The sequence below is a fragment of the Melopsittacus undulatus genome, chromosome 1 (assembly GCF_012275295.1).
Source record: "Melopsittacus undulatus isolate bMelUnd1 chromosome 1, bMelUnd1.mat.Z, whole genome shotgun sequence".
Lineage (NCBI taxonomy): Eukaryota > Metazoa > Chordata > Aves > Psittaciformes > Psittaculidae > Melopsittacus > Melopsittacus undulatus.
The window spans coordinates 96,673,531-96,696,961 of NC_047527.1; the positions used below are offsets into that span (position 1 = coordinate 96,673,531).

General features: G+C 38.7%; 1 protein-coding gene across 1 annotated transcript in view; it reads left to right on the forward strand.

Annotated features, from left to right (window-relative positions):
• The window catches only part of TPPP (tubulin polymerization promoting protein), a 48,641-nt gene extending 26,880 nt beyond the window's left edge, over positions 1-21,761 (forward strand). The window contains exons 3-4 of the mRNA XM_005149849.3: positions 13,895-14,048; positions 20,960-21,761. Coding sequence (XP_005149906.1) covers positions 13,895-14,048; positions 20,960-21,154 — 349 coding nt within the window. The 3' untranslated portion in view covers positions 21,155-21,761. The remainder of the gene's footprint in view (positions 1-13,894; positions 14,049-20,959) is intronic.
• Positions 21,762-23,431: the final 1,670 nt, after the last annotated feature.

Below are 23,431 nucleotides of genomic sequence, written 5' to 3' on the forward strand. Positions count from 1 at the left end.
CAGTATTTTGTGCTTATTAAATGCTATTAACTATTTAGCGGTATTTGATCACAGCAACGTTGTTCAACTGGACTAATCTAATGGCAGCTTTAATTTCATCCTGGCAGGCCAGGGGGTCTTGTGCCTTGATAGATTTTGCAGCAGATGTAAGATACGGGCTAAATTTGGCAAAAATTTCCCCTAGTAGTTCAGTAATTCTAGCTGCTTCCTTAGTTCAGTCACTGAAGTTATGTTAGACATCTCCAAAATTGTCGGAATCTTTCCCAGCGTTGGTTTGATACCTTCCTTCAGTAGCTGTTCATCTAAATGAGTCACAGATTTCCAAAAGAATGTACACTTGTTCTTTCATAGTCTCCTCTCTGCTTTCACTATTCATTCCAATATCTTGGAGGCTTCCCAATTGTTCCTTGTCATTTTGGTTTGTGGTGATGATGGTGATGTCCACAAGATAGAAAATTATGTTGGTATCTCCTTTTATTGTAAACGTTTGGATCTTCTAAATACAGTTTGTGCTTTGAATTGAGAGAAGTGTGATGTAAATGAGAGAATATCTGTTTTGGTGGTAACTGTCATAATTTGCTGCATTTCTTCTTGATTGGTTTCAGATGCACGTGAGTCAGCACTGTAAAGATAAACCTTTAATCCAGGGAGGGGGAGCAGCACATTTTTGTGACGGTTAGAGTTTTAGCAGAGATACAAATTTCCCATGCAAAGGAGCACACATAGCATGGAAGATTGGAGGTGGTCTGCATGTTTAGAGCTTTCCTGTAACCATCCAATTTTCTCTTTCATATGTGAAGGTCATCTTCCAGAAAGGGAGGCATGTGCAGTTTCTTCATCATTTAGGTTATACATCTTATTTATTTGAAAGAGAAATTGTGATATTTCTGCTGTTGTGTAACTGCAGTCTGGAGCCTCCTTTCTTGAAGGTTGTGATTTGGTCCTTGGCTGTTGGTTATGACAAACTCATATCTTGTGGGTTTCTCTGCATGTGACCTCCAGATATGGACTGCCTTCATAGTTTTAATTCTTTCACTTGGCATTTAATTCTTAATTTCACACCTTACTGTCTCCCTCCATGGTCAGTCCCATAAACTGAGTTAAGCTCTTAAGTTAACCCCAGCTGTCTATTTTTAATGCTACCACCCTCTCATATTGCCAGCAGAAAATTTTAAGATATACATACATTTGTGTTTTCTCCCTGTCTTAAGAATCACTAAAACAACCCCTCCCACATACACATGCTTTTTTACTTACCTGAATATATCTGACCTTTCAGGAGAGTTCACTATCATTGAGCTGTCACAAGGTTCAGAAATAGCTTTCGTGTCTATATGTGATTTGACATGGAAAAAAACAACCTTGTGAAATACTTTGAAAAAATGGAATTTTGCTGTTGTAACCATCTAATAATGATGTTTTCTTATTGGGACAGTCTGATAAAAATGTGTTAGTTTTCAATTTGATGTTATTAAACTCTAAAGGAAAGCCCTACTTTGGACTGGATGAGACTGATGCTCTGGCTTTCATAGTAGCGTTTTTGGAAGCAGTGAACTGCTGTCACAGTCCCAAAATACATCAATCCATGTCATTCAATATTTAAATTATGTTTCAGAAATAGCTATAAAAAGACACTTCTTACGTGTAGTATGAAGTACTATTATACTCTTCTCTCAAAAAAAAAAAAATCCCAAATCCAAACCAGTCTGTAACTGGAAATGTTTACTTAGAGGTTAGGGGGAAATGTCGTAGAGCTGGAATGGAGCTGGGTACCTCAGTTATCATTTAGTGCTTTCTAAATTTCTTGGCCACAGAATATGAGTAAGCGTGCTGTATTTTGGCAGTATAGTCATTAACAAACAGCTGCGGTGCCTAAATAATAGAGTGAATATGCTCTATATTCATTAACTAAAGGTTACTTTTTCCATCCCTTTCCCTTCATTCTTCCAGTCTTCAGTCAGTGACTTTTTTCTTTTATACTGAACAGTGTAACTTCTGAATTAGTATGGGAGTTTTGTTAGAGACACCAGTGTAACAGGGTGTTCCAGACATCTTTCCCTATAGGAACAAGTAATAAAATGTTCAAATTGCACTTGCAATTTTACTTGAGCCTCATAGTGGTTTAAAAACATGGCCTCACAATACACACCTTTTGCCACCATCTTCCATTGTCGTTTTTGTGCTGTTCTGATGTGAATTGGCCCAACGTGGCTGAAATAGCCATTGTAGTAACTACAAATATTCTGCCTAGGAATTCAAAAACCCTAATAATATTAGACGTCATAAAGATATGGAGCTAGGCTTTTTGCTGAAACATCACAAAATTCCAGGAGAAAAAAGAAAGAAATTCAAGGAAAGTTAGCACCACATAAAACTGGAAGTTTTTTTAATGTAAATTTGAGGAAAAACTGAGAGGAGAAACACTTTTGGGTAAGATGTTGCTAGAACAAAGCTTGGATCCTCACTGTTGTTGTGTAATAATGAGTTGGATTCAGTTATTATTCTGTTCCTTGTGCAGTGGTTCACTTTTAAGGTCCAATTCAGTTCTTAATGAAAGCATAATTTAAGCTCTAATATCTTGAGATCTTACCATGTCAAGCCCTATTTAATAATACCATTGCTCTTTGACCTCTTGTAGTTGTGTTTTAATTTTGTCTCAATCAAGTAAGTTGTCCTATCAGATAATCACACAGTATTAGTCCTCTGTGAGGTATTGAGCTTTTCTGTTCTGAGTCTCATTAGTAAAAACAGCACTGTCTTATGTAACTGTTTGATTTCTGCTGTGGAGATTTCATTTTTCTTTCCACATCTTGTTCTTAACTGGTCTCATGAAAAGAGGTAACTTGTCTTCCCTGAATGTTAGCACAGTCAAAACATAGATACTGCATGTGGAGAGAAAGCTCTAAGGAAAGTACTGGCTATTAAAAGCCTGAGGGAACTGGGTGCTAGCAAGAAAGTTCATTGAGTTACATCTCCATTTCTGAGCGTCCTGTATTTAGCTAAGAGCTAATTTAGCTAATAATAGTTTGAAAGCTGTCCTTCAGGATCTTTTTCTTCTCATACTTGCGAGCAGTTTTGTGAGTGTCTATGGATTTACTGCTTGGGATCACTTTTGCTTAGAAGACATTTAGCTGTGAAGCATTCGCCTTACCCACAGTGGCAGCTTGTGACTCTACTTAAGCTTCCTTTCAATAGTGTTTGTGTTGGAAATTGTTTCATTGTATGTAGACTGGTCTCCTTTTTAGTCAGTCTTTGTAATACTGCTGGGAAAAGTGACTCAAAATAAACCTAGCTGCTGGGTTTTGGTTTTGGTTTTTTTTTTTTCTAGGACATGAATGGGATGTGCCAGCTCATACGGGATTGCTGGTGAGCTCTGGAAGGATGCTTTATCTGTGTTTCCTACTTTTCTTTCATTGGGTTATCAAGCAATGGGTTCATGCACACTGCTTTAACTGACAGAGAAAGTACAGGTGATGCCAATTCTTTGCTGTAATGCTTTTGCCATATGCCTCTGCACTTCAACAGCAGAAAGAGCTTTTGAAATTGAGCAAATAGCTTCTTACCACTAGCTTGTGTAGTAAGCCCATCACAGGCTACAGAAGACTGACAGATGAAATTATTAGCTATTGAAAATCATTAGTAGATCTTCAGCTATCCTTAACTGCTTTCATTTATTGGTGTAAGGCTAACTTAATGAGCACTATGACATCATCCTCTTGGATTTTCATGTTTTGGATGTGCTCAGCAGTGTCTCTGGCAGCTGTGAACTGTATTACATTGTTAGACTGTGGTTAACAGTTTCTGCTTCCTTCCCCTATGATACGTGTTTGTGCCCAGCCTAGTGCATATCCTTAAGATGACAAGAACCAAAGAGAACAGCAAATAAATTGAGCCCTCTGGAGAAATAACCAGCATATCTGCAGATGCCTGATTTTGAGGCACAATCCTCTTGCTTTAGCACTAGTTTATCCCCTGCCAGTTGGGTCTAAGACCTGTCTGCAGGCTCTTTTTTTTTGCTGTCTATTACTTACATCTGTCTGTACTCTAACTTCCCTACTGCTGTCATGCACCCTGCCACACCACAACTTCCACACCAGTTGTGCTGACAAATAGTGCCAGTTGTGCATGCACCCAAAAAATAGATTTCTATGTTACTGAAAAACATGCTCTGAAAATGTCATGTCCCTTACTGGGTTCTTCCACAGAAGTAGACACCATTCTAAGGGTAAAAATAATACACTTGTGATAAAATTACTAACCAACCCCCAAACAAGTGGATTCTGCTACTCTTACAAGCTAATTTCATCTCTTTCTGTAAGTCCTATATAATCATGAGGCCTACTTTCTGCTTGGATTTTTCCTTTCCCTTTTCATCCTTAAGTACCATTAATCTCTTCAGCACCTTTAACTCATTCTGGGGTTTGCTCTCCTTTGGAAGCTTTTATCCAATACATGTTTTTGCCAAGTCATTTTCCTTCTCCAGTCCCCCTCTTTATTTCCTTCCCAATACTGTTTTATCTGATAGGCTCATAACTTTTGCATTTGCCCTTTTTTTTATTGTTGTTGTTTTTAACTTCAGATTTTATTTTAATGGAAGGGAATTTTCACTCTGGGTGAAGCATATAGGAAGGAAATACTGCAGAAATGAAGTCAAGAGGAGAAAAAGGTTAACTTCAAATATAGAAGAGAGTTTTCACGAAAGATTCCTAAATATTTAGGTTAAAATAAAGCCTGATGTCCTCTTGGTTCAGATTTTCAGAGCACGGCAGTTTGGAAGCTGTCACAGTTTCAGATACTTAGAATTAACTATGCGCACTGTTTTACCCTTGCTCAGTAATGAAAAAATAAAGCATCTGGAGGGAAGCTGGCACTTTTAGGTTCAGTTCCTGAGTGAATGAAGTGTGTTCTTCTGCCCTTGCTGCCTACTCCTTGACTCCAGAAAGATTTCTGCAAGTCATGGCTATTGCTGTAATATGCAGAGAGCATTTTGCACTGCAATTTGCGTTGCTTCTCTCTTGTTGCTTTGCTCTCCTGGAATGATGAGAAAACTGATGATGGCATTGCCTTGTGGTCAAGAGGGTATATAAAGCCACTTAGTTCACCTCCTTCTGTCTGATTTGGCAAAGGTACTAGAAGTTATGGAGTAGTTAAGAAGGTCACTTTTATGTCTCATTTGTCAGTCCTAATCTTTCTTTCAAGGAAGTACAGTTCTGGTAAATGGCCATGCACTCAAAGGTGCTTGCGTTCCAGAATTGGCAGCTATTTCAGCTGAAGAATTCTGTTGCTTCTTCCTAGGATCATTTTTCTCAGGATATCTTCTGGAAGGATATCTAACAATTTCCAATTTACTCTTGCTTGCATGAACATCCAGATATCTAATTTCAGTATCCCAGTTCTACCCATTAACAGGGCAGAAGTCTCTGATGCAAGGTGATACCTCAAGCTTTGTTTTCTTAATTGGTTCTTTTAAAACCACCTTTTTTAGAGCTGTTAGTGAAGCACAAAGAACCTGATAGAATTGTATTACAGTATCTCCCCACCCCTCTTCAGCTATATTTGTCAGATTTTTACAAAAGCCTCTGCTTTGGGCTAGTCATATATTGTTCAATTTTATCCAAGAAACTGTTCTCTTTTTCGTTTGTTAGTTTTTTGCATTGTATATTAAATTTTGTTGTTTCAATCTTGACTGATAATATAGGAAGAAACAGATCTTTATAGGATATAATTTCAAGCAATCCCAGGCACAGATACAGGTTGGGCAGAGAAGGCATTCAGAACAGCCCTGCAGAGAAGGACTTGGGAGTGTTGGTTGTTGAGAAAATTAACATGAGCCGGTTTCAGGGTGCGCTTACAGCCCAGAAAGCCAATTGTATCCTGGGCTGCATCAAAAGGAGCGTGACAAGCAGGTCAAAGGAGGTGATCCTGCCCCTCTACTCTGCTCTTGTGAGACCTCACCTGGAGTATTGTGTGCAGTTCTGGTGTCCTCAACATAAAAAGGACATGGAACTGTTGGAACAAGCTCAGAGGAGGGCCACGAGGATGATCAGGGGACTGGAGCACCTCCCATATGAAGACAGGCTGAGAAAGTTGGGGCTGTTCAGCCTGGAGAAGAGAAGGCTGCATGGAGACCTCATAGCAGCCTTCCAGTATCTGAAGGGGGCCGATAGGGATGCTGGGGAGGGACTCTTCATTAGGGACTGTAGTGACAGGACAAGAGGTAATGAGTTCAAACTTAAACAGTAGTTTAGATAAGAAATAAGGAAGAAGTTCCGTGCTGTGAGGATGATGAGGAATGGGTTGCCCAGGGAGGTTGTGAATGCTCCATCCCTGGCAGTGTTCAAGGCCAGTTTGGACAGAGCCTTGGGTGACATGGTTTAGTGTGAAGTGTCCCTGCCCATGGCAGGGGGGTTGGAACTAGATGATCTTTCCAACCCTAACCATTCTATGATTCTATGTTAAATACTTCAAATAGCTTTCAAGGTTCTAGCAGCCTGCTTACCCTACCTAGGGACTTAGCTTTAATTTGATACTGGTTTTTGGCTATGGATTGTGGAGATGGTGGCCAGTAAAAATGTAAAAATGCTGAGCAGAAAAGAAACGAAGCAGAAAGTGAAGACTATAAAACACAAGGGAAAAAAGTAAACTAGCAGCCCTGTGGCATAATTTGCTTCTTGGTTAAACAGATCAGACTTGAACTTTGTGCTGGTAGCATTGCAGCACCATTTTCTTCTTGGAAAAAAAGAGTATGTTTGTTAGATGAGTGGCGTATTTTGCAGAGACCAGTACAATCCTTTTTTTTCCTTCAAGGAATTTGTTTGTGATGCCCTTTCATTGTTAATGCATACAGTACTGTCATGGGTTCAACCGTGGCAGTCATTTTTCTCCTTCTTGTAGCTGGTGCAGTGCTGTGTTTTGAGTTCTGGGCTGGGAATAGTTGCTTGGTGGTGAGCATGTTTTGAGGGTGTTTTTGTTCAAGGCCTTTGTTTTTGTTCAAGTGCCTTTTGTTCAAGGCATGTGTTCTGCCGCGGAGGAGGGGAGGCCGGGAGGAAGGAGAGACAGGACACCTGACCCAGGCTAGCCAATGAGGTATTCCATACCATAGCACGTGATGTCCAGGATGCAACTGGGAGAGAGAGCTGGAGGGGTGGAGCTCTGGAGGGAAATGGAGGAGGGAGCACGCGGTGCTCGGCCGGGCAGGGTGGAGTGAGTTATGGGTCGGTGGCTGGTGGGGTGTTGTATTCTTTTCGCTTGTTATTGGCTGTATCATTATTATTGTGTTATGCCTTAGCTATTAAACCGTTCTTATCTCAATCCATGGGGGCTACATTCCTTGGATTTTCCTTCCTAACTCTCCGGGAGTTGGGGGACTTGGTTTAAACCATGACAAGTACAAATACCACTGACCATTGCTATTAATGTACTTTGCGTCTGTAGACTTCATGAAGAAGATCTGGGGTGTTATCACAAGTAACAAGAAAAGAATAGTTTTCAGTTCTACTGGATGAACAGCAGTGAATGCTTTGGGAAATACCACAGTAATATTCCAAATGTTCCTGCTCTAAAGTGGTAAATTAGAAAATCTATTGTAAGAAAATCAGGACATTTCAGCTGTACTGAACTTTTAATATGGTAGATTGCTCTTGGAAAAAAAATAAAAAATTTTGGACCAGTTAAGCAGGATTTATCTATTATTTCTCTGAAGTTAAAGATTAAAAAAAAAAAGAGGAAACATGACTTAGAAGAAACACTTCCCATTTCATTTCTTTTGTCTGTTAAGATAATGTAGAAAAAGCTAAAGTTCAAAATCTGGTCTGAATACCATTAGGAAATATGATTTTGATAGGTGTAAAATGTCTGACTTACAGACTGTTCTCAATGTTCTTCTGACACTTAAGCTTATTGTGCCAGTAAGTCAGAAACTGTGACAAATAAGCCACACAGGCATAATGTTGCCAGTGCAATCCTTCATGCTGTCTCCTGAATGAATCAAACTGCCTTGGGAAGGGAATAAATATAGGGAGTACCCCAAATCCTGTTTGTTCTGATTTCCAAGATATGACGTGTTTGAATTTTACTTAACTGCTCAGGTGACTGAGGCACCCAAGTCCATGGTGAATTTAGACTAAAACTCTACAAACAAAAATCTTTGTACAATGGTTTATGCAAAAACATTTGTTGGGCTCCCTCCTCTACTTATGCTATCTTCAGACCCTTGTCAGACTGTCTATACTCCTTATACCTTTCTGGATAGATGATCATTTCCACAGCAAAAGAGTACTGGTTAGTGTATCCTGCTGTAATTCTCTCTGGTACACTACCCAGAACACAAGTTTCTCTGAGTATTTTCACATTTTCTTTCCCTCTTCAATCTAAGAAAATTTAAAGAAAAGGTGACCTTTTGGGATGGGAGTATGGGATGACTTTTGGTAGCTTGGAGATTAAGACAGAAAACTATTTTGGAGGCCTTGCTGTATTAACATTGAACTGTAAGAGTGCTATGGAGATCAAGATTTCTAATATTGGTCAAGGAATTTGTGAACTGGGTATGTGGAGTGTACAGCTTTGCTTTTCATCTCAGCCAGAACAGTAGACAACTTAATACAAATAGTATTCAAGTCCAAATAACATAGTAGTATTAATTTGCAGCAGTACATTTTCACACTGCATTGTTCTGATCTTGTGAACACAGGACATTGTTAATAGTAATATTTGCAAAATAAAACTGCGTTGCTTGCTATTGCAGTCTGTTTTGCCTGTGTTTGATCTTTTATACTCTGGTCACTATGCTAGTGTCCAGGCTCAGAAATGAGGCTTTTACATATGTGAACTTGAGTTCTCAAGAGCAAACCGAGGAATTCAAGCGTTAGTTCAGAATCTTCCTGTTCATAGAGGTTGCATGTGGAGAGACCCATCAAGGAAGCTCCCTTGATGGGAAGCAAAGCTTCCTAAATTCTTCTGAGTGTGTTCAGTCTGCTCAAATAGTATGCATAGATACAAGCAACTTTCGTGGGTGTATCATGAGTACATTGTGTCCTCCACTTAACTATGGCACATTAGAGTAATTCTGTTTGTTGCAAGAAGCAGATTTTAAAATAGAATAGCATGTAAGAATGTGTCCTTCCTAAACACAAAGGTTTATTTGTGTGATAATAAAGTACAGGGCTTTAATTTACACTATTAATGTCCTGCTTATGTATTCTTTTCATGGGAGTGGCTAATCATGTGACTTCTGTTTTTGTAAAAGTCTTCTCCCCCAACGTCACATTATTGTTGCTCTCTTCCATTTTGTCTCATTTTCTGGTCAGATAGTTTTAATTTGCATTTCTGGTATCCAATTGTGTCATATTTCTGTAGCTCTTAATTAATGTTTTTTTTCTTTTTTCCTTCCCCTCCCCCCTTTTCTTTGTACAATATTTTTTCTTCTTTCTAGGTCTCTGTTAACTCTCTGGAGTGCTAGACCTAAGAGGAGACTGTTCATAGCTGAGAGATCACCCTTGGCATAGTTAATTGTAGACAAGTTGTTTGAACTTGTAACACTTGGAAAATGAAAGTTAATATATTTGTTTTGTTATTCCCATGGAAACAAGATAGTTATAATGAGCTCCTAAAAACAAGTTACAGATATACACAAGGAAGCTGATTCTTTGTAGCAATTGCTTAATGGAAAGAAACTGGTTTGCTTGGAGGTTTTGTGTTGCTCTTTTTTATTATTATTTTTATTTCTTTAGCTCATGACCTCTGAAAAGCTGGTGTCAGGAAGGGGGTTTCTGAATGGGAACAGAGAATTAAAAATTATGGAAGTAAACTGAGGGTACAACTGCCTTGTGTGTCATGCAGCATTCTTAGTACTATCATTTTTCATAGTTTGGGCTGGAAGGAACTTTAAGGTCATCTAGTTGACGCACACACATACCCAACACCCAACACACAACATCTTTCAACTAGGTCAGGTTGCTCAGAGCCCCATCCAACCTGACCCTGAACACTACCAGGGATGGGGCTTCTACCACCTCTCTGGGTAACCCGTTCCAGTGTTTTACCACCCTTATCATAAAAAAATTCTTCCTTATATCTAGTCTGAATCTATTCTCTTTGAGTTTAAAACCATTACCACTTGGCCTATTGCTACAGTCTGTATTAAAAGGTCTGTCACCATCTTTCTTGTAAGGCCCTTTTGAGCACTGAAAGGCCACAGTAAGATGTCCGCAGAGCCCTCTCTTCTGAAGGCTGAACAAGCCCAGCTGTCAGCCTTTCCTCATAGGTGTTCCATCACTCTGATCATTTTTGTGGCCCTCTTCTGAACCCACTCTAACAGGTCCATGTCTTTCCTGTGCTGAGGACTCCAGAGCAGGATGCAGTATTCCAGGTGAGATCTCACCAGAGCAGAGTAGAGGGGTAGAATTGCTTCTTTAGACTTGCTGGCCACATTGCGCTTGTTTCAGCCCGGAATACAATTGGCTTTCTGGGCTGCAAGTGCATGCTGCTGGCTATGTCCAATTTTTATTCCACCAGTACCCCAAGTCATCCTTCACAGTGTGTTTTTGTGGACTTGGAGGTGGCCAGTCTATGGCTGAGTGTGGAACTCAAGCTATGTAAGTTAGTAGAGACTTTGTTTCTGTCTTTTCTATGTATTCAGTCTGTTTTCTGCTCTGCATTCAAACCAAGACACTACAGATAGAAGAAAGGGTAGAAGCATGCTATCTTGCTGAGTAACAGTGATGATAGCACCTGCTCAGAGGTCTTTCGAGCCTTTCTCTAGAGACAGGATGAGCTGTAACATTGCTACTTAAGTAATTTAGATGCTATGATACATAGCATACATGTACTGTATATGGCATACGAAAAGTACCAGAACATGTGTAAGTTAATCAGTTTAATCAGTTTCTTGGGGGGGTTCCATAAGGCTTGGCATACTTTGCAACTGCAGAATTTTTGAGTGAATTATTATACTTTTCAAATGGGTTTGGTAATATTGTAATAGTTTGAGGGAGAAGGGGATGTTTCTGGAGTATAGAAAAATTAAAGCTGCTTTATTCAGGAAACCTGCATTATAGTTCCAAAAATTCCTTTGTAAATGTCAGTCCAATTAATTTCTTTTGCTGGTAAAGATCTGCCATGACGCATGTTTCTTTTTCTTTTTGGTCCAGCAGCAATCCTACATGGATGGTATGTGTATCCAATTTGTGGTATGCTGGGGAAAACACTCATTTGCTTTTCTTTATTAGTGTGACAGGGAAAAGACCAAATGTGAGAGTTAGCAATGACTGTGTCTTAGACCAAAAAGAGATGTTCTTTTTTCCTTTTGGCACCCTTATACATGCTTTTTTTTTTTTTCCTTTTAATGCGGGCGGGGGAGAGGAACAAAACAAAGAACACTCAAAACCAAAATACTTTCCACGTGTTTGTAAATATAAAAGGAGTCAACATGAACTTCAGCAGATTTTGCCAAAAGTGGTCATTTCCTTTTCCATTGTGATGATCCTGACTAATAAACTGCAGCAATCCTGATTGGAGACTTCCAGGTAACAAATGTGCTACAGAAAACTGCATCTGAAAGATTTGTATCTTAGACTTGGCTGTGAGTCTCTAGTGAAAAAGGGCCTTAGTGCTGTGTCATGCTGAAGCTTTGCAGTGATTGCTAATGCCATCTTTTTCTAAATGAGAGACAAAACAAAATGAAGTCCTGACCTTTTGAGCTAGTTAAAAATTCTTGGATACATTTCATCAGAAGAAGGATGTTAATCTCATTAATGAGAATCCTGGACAAATTCCAGGTAGTTAATTGTGTTTTATTCCATGTGTCTTTTTGATTAATGAAATACTGGATTATATTCTTCATTTCCACAATGTTCTTTTACTAGCTAATTCCATGGGATACTTCAGCATATGCATCATCTAAAGCAGAAAGTAGTTGCAAAGAGTAAGGTTTGGTCAAAAAGAAAAACCAAAAGAAAACCACAGATAAAGTTTATTTCTGGCTAAAATAGGGAGTGTAACGGATGTAGGGATTTGCTATATGTTGTGCTGTGTTGGAGGAAATAGGGGATACTAGGAATGAATGGTATGTAAAGGGTTGTGTTAGTGATTAATTTTATTGTAAATAACCATTTTCTCCTTGTTTTGAAAGCCTGGGGTAAAATCTCATTTTCTCTTTAATTGAAATAGGAGTAACTTCCTAACTATAGCTGTTTAAAACCGAGAAATCTCACTTCCTCCTTTTATTAGTGGAATTACCCTCCAGTTGAGGGGAATTAGACCTCTTAACATGTCTGAGAAAAGGTCAGAGATAAATCAGTGATAGATAAATGGCTGTCTGTGATGCTTGAATAAAAATTAGATTTCTATGGGTAACTTTTCTAGCCTGAGATTTCTGTTTCCAGTGCACCTTTTCCCTATCCTTGCATCTGTCATTTATTTCTTTAGAAACAGCTGTCACTGTTGTAAGGATTGGTTTGGGTTTTGTGTGGTTTGGTTTTGTTTGGGTTTGTTCATTTATTTATTTGGAGGGGGGTACATTATTTAAGATTACATCAGCATAAGTATCAGAATATTTTTTGAATTTTTTTCTATTTGATTTGTTAAATATGGCTAAATTTTGGTGCATAAAGTCTTGTTCTAAAGATCAGAAAATCTTCAATTTAATAATACAGGAAAAGGTGTGTTTTGTGTGTGATATAGAAATAAAAATTTTTCTTTTAAAATCATGAATAATCTCACTGATGCTGTGGCCTCGTACCTGAATTTTAAAAAGAGGAGCGCTAGAAATAGTTTTATATTAGGGAAAATAACTGTGTACTCCACTGCATTATCTCCTGCCTAAACTGAATCTTTCAAAATTATAGAAAACAGACCTGCATTATTCTCCTTCTGGTTAAACACCTCTCTGTAGTTAATGCTGAGTTTCTTATCAACTGAAACCTTTGACCTGATGGATGTTAAAGATATGCAGGAGTGACTGTATAACTGCATGTTTGTAAATGTGAATTTCCCACTCTTTTGTCAGATTTTCCACTGAAAATAGCTATAGCAAAATCCTCTCCACTAAAGTTAACCTACACAATTAATTTATTAGTGTGGAAATATGGGCTATTAGTGAAAATAACAGCAAGTCTTCAGCTCTGAATTTCAGGGGGGGCAGGGGGAGGGTATGTGAGTGTATTGGACTGCTATATTGTGTTTTCCATGAATCTGTGAATGTTTTATGAAGTTGATCATTTAAAGGAAAATGGATAACTGAATTTAAATGCATCACTTTAAAAATCCTCATTCTTTAATGGAGGAATTTCAGGTTTTGTAGATGCTTTTCAATAGTTTGCTATACGCAACAGCATTTGTCTTAATTTACTTGGGAATGCATGAAAAGTGAATAATATGACATTACCAGTTATTCAAAGAGGAATTAAAAAAAAAAAAACAACTAAACTCACCCAAGATGCTTCAGTTTGTCTTTTATGAATCGAGGCTGTACAAGCAATTAACCAAATCATAGAATCATAGAATAGTTAGGATTGGAAAGGACATCAAGATCATCTAGTTCCAACCCCCCTGCCATGGGCAGGGACACCTCACACTAAACCATATCACCCAAGGCTTCATCCAACCATAAGTTTGATTTGATGAGCTGCAGGCATTCTGACACAGGCCAGGTCCCATTATTTCATCTTTATTTCTGAACACTGATCAAGGGAAATTTATGAAGCACTATTCTACTGATGTACATGAAGAAAGTGATGTTCTTGGGATATGTTTTATGTGACACCATAAACGGGCTGCATAGATCTTCCTGTGTTCCAACTGCATTGCAGTTTATGTCATTCATTGTGGTATCCTGCTATTCTTGGAATGCTTGTTATGCTCTCTTGTAATTTGTTTTAATTTCTGTGTGTTTCTGTAGGGGAAAATCTTCCAGAACTATCACTTTTGAGCAGTTCAAGGAAGCTCTTCAAGAACTCTCAAAGAAGCGTTTTAAGGACAAGAGTGATGAGGAAGCAGTTCAAGAAATATATAAACTAATTGAAGGAAAAGCCCCAATTATATCTGGAGTAACGGTATGTTACTGATCTAATGGATTCATTGTTCTAGCCATCCTTTGTTCTACTGCACTGTTGAATTCACCCGCTTGCATTTACAATCCACAAATCCAAGCAGCATGCCTCCATGGGCCTGAAAGCAACAACTGTGCTAAGCTGACTGGGAGCAAAGATTATGCAACAGCTAAGTATTGCACTACTGTGTATTCTTCTGTGGCACTGTCATTGCTTCTGCTAAGAGTTGTAGTACCACTTAGCAGCACGGTTGGGAAAATTCAAGGTGAGCTCTTGTGTGTGGTTAGAACGTAGAAATATTCATCAAGAGCAGTGTATCCAAATCAAAAATTGTGGAAGAGAATTAAATTTAGAACCACATTAAACAGATGTGTGAAAAGGCAAAAAGACTGAAGACATCCTAAGACAGATTTAATACACCATGTGAATCCCAGAACACTGGAAATCTGTGCGTGATTACCATGTCTGTGTTTTTTTGCTTGTTCCAAGTATGTCAGAAATAGAATGGTTTTTATTTTTCTTGTTTTAAATATTGGCACTGAACTGTCTATGTGAAAAGGAAGCCATAAAGCCTAGTGTACATAAATTTGGTTGCCCTTTTAAATGCCAAACTTAGGCAAGCTTTTACCCTGTAGTTTAGACAATGCTAGAGTGTTTGACATCAACTTGAATAGTCCTGTCAGTTAGTTCATCTGCTTAAAGTCTGTGATCCTCCCGAATTTTGGCAGTAGAGCTGTGAATAAAAATGTAATTGTAAATAATCTTTCCAGAAACTGGTTCTGTACAAATGAACAGCAGAAATCTCAAATGGGGAGATTTCTTGAGTTGTACAATTTGTCAGATTTTTACAACACTTTATTATTCTGGTACTCTTATTTTGAAATAAGTGACAGAGACTACAGTAATGAGCCTTCCCTTTTGTCTTTCACTCATTATAGTGAATTTGAATAACTTGTTTATCTATGAAACAATTCCCTGTGTGAATTGCGCACAATCTTCTGAGGCTCACTCTTGATTCTATTTTTTGGTATTTCAGCAGTCAGATCTTGAAAATAATCAATGGCTGCTAATAAAGGGACATCATCTTTATGCGTGTATGACAGGGTGATGAGAGAGCTTTGCAGATGCAGGATAGCATAAGTAGGTGCTTTAGAGGTATATAAATATTCCAGCAATAGAGGGAAGGGAATGGAGGAGGAATATGAGCTTGGAAGTGTGAGGCTTGCCTGTACTCCTATTGTATGTCCAGTCCTGGGAAGAGTTGGAGAAGTGAAGAAATAGCACTAGAGCACGGGAATCACAATATTCTCTCCTGCTTGCTGGCAAAGGGGCAGGCGGCAGAGCTTAAATGGAAGGAGATTGCAGGCTGAGGGGAGAACAAAAACTTTGATTTATAATGCTAGTTTAGTTTCCAGGTGATAAAAATGACCCAAACAGTTGAATATCAAAGGCATTAAAATAAATAAATACAAGGCCACTCCTGCCCCAGCATCCAGGGAATGCAAATATGAAATCTGTATGCAAGCATTCTAATACCTTGTTTACTTGGGGAAGTCTGCCCTGGAAATTTTAAGTTGGACTGGGTAGAGTTATATGAAGCTTTTCTTAAAATGTTCTAGGATAGCTCAGTCATGCCATGTAGTCTGTGCCTTGCTCTATGTAGCTCTGTTGTAGGCCATATAGATTTGGTTCAGGTTTCAGCCAGAAAACTTCAGTATGACTACTGACAGATTAATCTAAACATATTAAGGAAGGAGTTAAAGCACAATTACATGAGGCTTGTGGATAAGTATACCTTAGAGGCATTTGGAAATTTTTGTGTCATTTTATGTTTTGTTCTCTCTCTTTTGGGGAGGAGAAGAAGGGGAACAGGGTGATATATCTGTACTGAATGGCAGCCTGGGGAAACCAGAGCTTCCACAGAATGGTTGGACAGTTTACTTTCGCATCACATAATGAGGATTTTAGTGCATGTTGTGATAGAAGATTTACTTTTTGCTTTTCTGTTTGTTTTTTTTTTCTTCTCCTTCAGAATGTTGTAGAATTACAAAAATCCCTGCTTATAGTTGATGTGGTTGAGAAGGCTCGGCAGCCAAACATTGAAACCAAGTGAAATTTTGGGCTGCTTTCTAATCTGCAGCAGAAGGTATATGGTTGCCTTGGTCACACAGGAAGAAAAATCAACAGGCAAGTGTTAGGTGTTAGTTGAGACATAGCTTTGTTAGCTTGTTTGATAGTCAACTGGTAACAGAATGTACAGGTGATATATCTTTAGCAGTTTACAATCAGACACGTAAATGAAGTCTAAGGCCTTTTAGTTTCCCTCACTCCTATACAAAAGCTACAAGAGCAAGACTGAAGTTCTTTCTTTTCCTGTACCAAACGCTGTGTGCTGTAAGTATGTTGAATGCATTTCTGCAACTCCTGTGGAGCAAACACTTGCTTTGGTCATTGCTGTCTCTTAAAATGAAACCAGGGTGATTTCATTCAACCTTCTGCTCACAGGAGGATTAACTTCAAAGCTAGATCAGATTATGCAATGCCCAGTTCAGTCAAATTTGCTGTAAGGGTGTTGTGGGTGGCAGGGCAGTACAGCAGAGACAGTGCTATGAAAGCTGGGTGATGAGTGCTCAGCATGACAGTGATGTGAGCAGTACTGTATTCTCACAAAAAAGCACCTTTTAGGGAAAGAGCAAGGGAGCCAGAGTGCACACAGAGTGCTCACAGAGTGCACCAGTGAGACATAGCAGTAGTTGCATGATGTTATCATGAGATCTTTCTTATTGTAGGAAGGCTTTAGTAATCAGCATAGCTTATGGTTACACAGAATTTCTAGCAATTGGGATAGCTTTCCGATTACCTAAAATTGCAGTTACCTGCACTTTTCAGTCATATGGACCCTCTGCAGACCGGCTACAATTCTTAGTAATCAGTGTGCAGTAGAATAATAATCTGGATGGTGACTTTAAAAAGTACACGAGTCAGTACATGAATCTCATGAGAATAATGGTTATGGAAGTGGTGTCATAATACTCTAGCCCAGGGTGAGGGTGCTTCCCCTTTCCTCTTCCATCATTATGTGAGCATTCCCTGTTTAATACCGGGATGTGTGAAAACCTCAGCAGTCCATCACCTTATGCTGGATCAGCTTCAAAAACCTTTTGGATAAAATGATGTATTTATACCTATCAGGCTGGGGCATTGGACTATACAATTTCTGTAACTTAGTGGATTCTGAAGAGGCTTCCAGGCAGTCAATATGCAAGAATTTTGGCTGCAGGAGTCAGCAAGTTGCACATGCATAATGATCTTTATCTCTTCCTGTCCATTGTGTCCTGCCTACATGTTGCCCTTGCTCTGACCTAATGACACTCCCCCCGGCATACATTAGTCCTTAGCACGAGCTGTGTGTTAGCCAAAATCTGAGCAACAGTTGAGTGAACAGTCACAGGCTCAGTCCCTGATCACTGAGAGATCATGACTTTTGTCATCCAGAATATCTCGTGAGCTGTTACACTTCCCTGTCACTGTCACCACATCCTGGCCATAGCGCTGTAGCAGGTGTCAGGAGCAATGGGTACCAGTCACAGATAGTTACTGGAGATTCCTCCTGTGGATGATCCAGGCATATATCTTTTGTTCCCATCATATGCCTCAGGATTTGTTGTTTGTCAGGTGCGAGATCTGGGATTGTTGCAGATGGACTGCAAAGATTTGTCCAACCTTCTAAGATTGACCTGGTCCTTGTCTTCCTCATGGGTACCAGCAGTAGTGCTCCAAAGGTAACCTGGAGCATATCAAGAGAAACTTCAGAAGTCTGGAGTGAGAGTGAAGGGCATGGAGCTCAAGTCTTGCCTTCCCAATCCTTACAGAGAGGAAGAGAGCTTGTGTAGAAGTGGGCTACACATGGCTGTATGGCTTGTGTTGCAGAAGGGCTTTGTCTTCTGTGACCAGAGGAATGAGCACTACTGAGCCAGGGATGGAATAAATCCAATGCAGGGGAGTAAGAGTGTCTTTGCAACTAGGCTTGCAAATCTGCTGAGGATAGTGTTAAACTGGGTATGGAAGGTTACCATAACCTGAAGAAGGAATATCACATGGGTAGAGTAGGTGTGTCTACATGACAGGCTCGACAAGGGAGGCAGCAGGACTTGGGGCCCATCTCAAATGCCTGTCCACAAAAGCAGGGGTAACAAGCAGGATAAATTAGTTGCAGAGCTATGACTTCACTAGGATTATGGAGGTATGATGAGACAACTCTTCTGGAGTTGCTGCAATGGATGGATAGAGGCTCTTCAGAAAATACAGCGGGGAAAATGAGGAAGTGAAATTGAGATCTATGTAAAGGCTTAGCTTGATTGCATCTGGCTTTGCCTTGGGGCAGGGGATGTGGCAGAGCACAGACCAGCAAAGATGATGATATAGAAGGCTTCTAATACAAACCTACTCATCATGAAGAGACCAATAAAGCCTTGTTTAGGCAGTTGGAAAGAAAGCCTTGTAGTCTCTGGCCTTGGTACTCAAGTTAAAATAACTGCAAGTGATCCCTAACATTTATAAAATGAATTGAAAAAAAATTATTTATGTATATAATGAATGATTTAAGGAGATACTCTGGGCTTATTATTCACAATCAAAAAGAAGAACTGGTTTAACATGTAAGAGCTGAGGCAGCCTTGGCTGCAGCAACCAGGTGACTAGGAGTTAGATCTGGCACAGGAAGGTTTAACTTACTAATTTCAGTTTGTTCCTGAAAGTGGCAACCTCTTAAAGTATTTTGGTGTGGCTCTAGCCAGACTACTAGTTAGTGAACATTTTAGGCATTATATTTAATGTTAGGACTTGCAGTGTTGTTACTGGAAACCACTCCTTTGAAAGTCATTGCCCTGATTAATTAAAATGGTGTTACTTACTACTTTCTGGCTGTATTGAAATGGGATTGCTTATTGCTTTCTTTTGTGCCTGTGTATCTCTTCATGCTTAAATGAAAAAATGTGAATGAAATCCAATTTTTTCATTGAAGCTTGATCTTTCTGCCTGACTTTCTGCGGGTTTTCTTAATGCATGTGCATATATTCCCATTAATAATAAAATAAATTAATAAATAAAATCGTTTTGGTATGGAGTCCTGGTATAATCCCAGAAAAGTAAAAACTGTCCCTTTAAGAATGTTTTTTTCATTCCCCATTTCATAGTCAGTTTAAAGATTTCATTCTTTATAAAGGTCCTGGATGTTACCAGCAATAGAAAAATAATATTAAAAACCTTACTAAGATGGCTAATTTTGGTGCTGATTCTGAAGGCTCACAGAACATTTTCTTACATAAGCAAATCTCTATGGCAACCTTTTCTAGGAAGAAATGCTATTAGATACTAAAGTTTTATGGTTGAAGGAGCAAATGCAAAAAGCCATTCAGTTTCAGTGAGGAATTGAGGAAAGATGATTACAGTTGACAGAGTGTAACCATGAAGACTGTGGCTAAAATGTATACCCTTCTGGTAAGGAGTAATACTGGCACCTTACCTACTGAGCATCCACTACCATTTTTGGCAGTGCAAGCATTCACAGCTGCTTTTCTACACAGGAGTACTGTTACTGAGTTACTGGGTATTTTGAACAGCAATGTTGTATCCTGAATAGCTAGCACCAATATTTGCAAATCTCCATCAAAGTGTTAATACTGATGAGTTAATTTAGCATGTGAATAATTTAAATTTACAGAAGTGAAAAACCAATAGCTGAAAGCCATTGTATGCATGATTGTCTTGGTTTCAACTGGGATAGAGTTAATTTTCTTTCTACTGCATGGATTTGGTTTTAATCTGAGAACAATGCTGATAACACCCTGACGTTTTAGTTGTTGGTAAGTAGTGCTTACCCTGATCAAGGACCTTTTCAGTCTCTCATGCTTTGCCAGTAAGGAGGGGCAGAAGAAGCTGGGAGGGAGCAGAAACAGGACACCTGACCCAAACTAGCCAAAGGGGTATTCCATACCACAGCACATCATGACCAGTATATAAACTGGGGGCAGTTACCCGGAAGAGACTAATCACTGCTTGGGTTGGTTTGGGTATTGGTCAGTTGGTGGTGAGCAATTGAGTTGTGCATCACTGCTATTTATTGTGTTTCTTTACTTTCCCATTTTAGTTTTAGATTCTCTCATCTTCATATTTCACTTAACGTTTTTAAGTAGTTAAGTAGTAATTAATAATATTGTTATAATGTACTTTAGTTATTCAACCGTACTTATCTCATCCTGTGATTTTCACATTGTTTTGATTCTCCTCCCCATCCTATGAATGAGCAGCTTGGTGTTTCTTTAGTTGCCAGTTGGGTATAAACAGTGACAGAGAGCTGTGTTACTTTGAAAGCCTGTGTCTCACTAATGAGCATTTATTTGAGCTGAGAATGGGTAGAATGGGAATGAACTTTGTGATGAAAAATTTGTTTCCCAGAGCATTCCTATCACTGTAATGAATCCTAGAGTTTAGAATAAATTTTTCTTTTGAAGCCATGAATACTAGCTGTATTGGTTTGCCTTTTCTACATTGCTGGAGGCAGCTTTTATGCTTTAATTGTGATGTAATGGATTGAATATGGCTGTTCCCCTTGACTTCTTCATATCTTTGGTGCTTAGAACTTGATTCTTAATCAGAAGTATCTCATATTGAAAGTCTTTTCCAGAAGTTTTTTGACATAATTTGCCCTGTTTTGTTCTTGCCTATATGGTTGTCATTTTATGTAATGGCAATAAACAAGCACTTTTTGTATACTTTTTGCTGGAAGTGAGTAGTTATTTACATAGTCTCCAGCATTAGCCATGATTGAAGTGTCAGTAGCATGTAAATATATCTGTATTAAGAATGACTGATTTCTGATAGATTTTTTTTGTTTCTTTTCTTTCTTCCAACAGAAAGCCATTTCATCTCCAACTGTATCACGCCTTACAGATACATCAAAATTCACTGGTTCTCACAAAGAGAGGTTTGATCCCAGTGGGAAAGGAAAAGGCAAAGCTGGCCGAGAAGATCTGGTGGATGATTCAGGATATGTATCTGGCTATAAGCATGCAGGCACATATGATCATAAAGTACAAGGAAGCAAGTAAGGTTGAGGGTTCACAAGACAGAGAGAGGAAGAGATGGGGAAAGAGAATATATTTGTAAGAATGATGTAGATGAATCCCATATGTTTTGGTTATTGTGAATGCTTAAGACTATGTTGTCAAGAAGTTGTTTTCAGGAACTGGAACTGATTTCAACATCTGCTGAGCTACTTGCAGCACAACGCCACTTCATTACATTCCTCATGTGTATATTGGCAAAAATAAACATATAAGTACAAAATTTACATAATTTTGCTGAGCTTTAGACACACACAAAAAAAAAAAACCAAGAAAAAAACACACACCAAATTCAAGAGCAGTTATATCCACACTTTGTCAATTTAAGCAAAAGATTTCAAACATTCCTAAATGTCTAGTTGCCCTGAGGATGTCAAAGAGAACCTCATGAAAAGAGGGTCTTTCATAGCAACCTTTCTGAAGAATATCCCATTATTTATGCAGTTTGATTTGACTACTGGGTTTGAGCTTTTAAAAATGTCTTACATGGGATATGGCACTTTCCTTAAAACAGTCAACAATATGCTATTGGGGAGTAAGTGGTGGTAACATACAAGGTTCTAGCCTGTAAATGTCATATACCACTCATGAAGAATGAAAAAAAACCAGCCCTATTTCTAGGACAATATAGGTTCTAAAGTATTTCATGTCAACAGAAGGAGTGGAAAATACCAGCCCTTATTTTCCTCCTGTCTATAATTTGTGCTTGTTACTGTATGTACTGTAGCACGGTTCTGACTGGCTGGATTTGGATGGAGCTACTGTACTAACCTGAGAGATGAGGAACAAGACATTACTAAGAAAGTCTATTAAAGCTTTTTGCAGTCTGTTTTCAAGTTTGCACTGCCTCACATTTGAAGTGAAGGGGGCATTAAACTAATAATGCTTTAAAATAATTATTATGACTAAATACTGCCAATCAGATTGCTATTAAGTGAATGTTATTATGCACATACATTGCCACATATTTCCTTTAAGGTATAGCTTATGTGAAGAAAGTTTACAGCCCATTGGAATAAGGACATTTACAATTAATATCCATGTAATCAGGTGCAGTTTGTCCACAAGAATATACTATTTTGACTGGGACACATTTTATGTTAGATTTGTTTGAAGCCAAGGGTTTTGATTTTCTGTTCACTTTTGCTGCCTAACTTGGGAGTAATAATATTGATGGGAATGGCTTTCCACTTCTATAGAAGGAGAACCAATTCCACAGGTTTAAGGTACAAGCAGCTGAGTGTGAGCTGCCTGAGACCCAGAATGCCAGAAGACCTTAATAAGAATAAAAATAACTCATTTTTTATATTGGATAAAAAGGAGAGAAAATGCAGTTCCGATTTTCTGCAAGAGCTGAACACATACCCTAATGTATTACTCTGCTTCTCTAAAAATATGAAAGATTTTCAGTATTCAAAACCAGCTTCTAGCACTTCTGCTTTGCTTTCTTTCAAAAAGAGCTCATGCGCTGATTTTCGTGTGTAACTCTGAATAAAGGTTAATAAATTTATACCTCTCCCCCAGTATATATCAGCATCCCACTCAGAATACATAAAATTTAGTGAGCAGTGTGTGCTGTCCTGTGCCATGCAGGTCAACAATCTGTATTTGGTCAATGTCCAGAAACAGAGAATTGCTTTTCAGTCCTTAAAATGTTCGTGTTTTGTTTTTCTGACATAGAATGGTAGCTTTTATTGTTACTTTGCCTTCAATGACCCTTTGAGCCCATATATCAGCCTGAAACCAAAACAACAATAGCAAAGGCAAGGACTTCCTTGTGAACTTGGAGATCATTTTTGTTTGTTTGTAACTTATTTTGGGTTTTGTTTCGAGGAGGGAGGGAAGCTTGCCAAAAACTTGGCTCATGTTCCTTTAAAGATTTAAATGGCTTTCCCATAGTTGGCTCTGATTACCTGGAAAGATTTTTTTCATGTACGTAAGGATGCTCAGGATGAGAAGCATCCAGCCTTGTGAAGCCTTTCTTAGTTACCCATTGTTCTTGATAAATTTCCATGGAATGAAGGATTATCAACTCCTGTGTTGCACTGGTTATCTGTCACACTCTGAGACAAGATTGCATGCTGTGATATCAACAAATTATTCCAGTGTGGTAGTAAACTGCCTAAATATAGAGAACCTTCTTCCACATCACTGGTGCCTGTGCCCCTGAAGAAGGCTCCAAATTAGTCCTAGTTTTTTATGAATAAAAAGGCTTAGCCTCTGACCTTTGATACATCCTTCAGCTAACAGGCAAAAACAGTG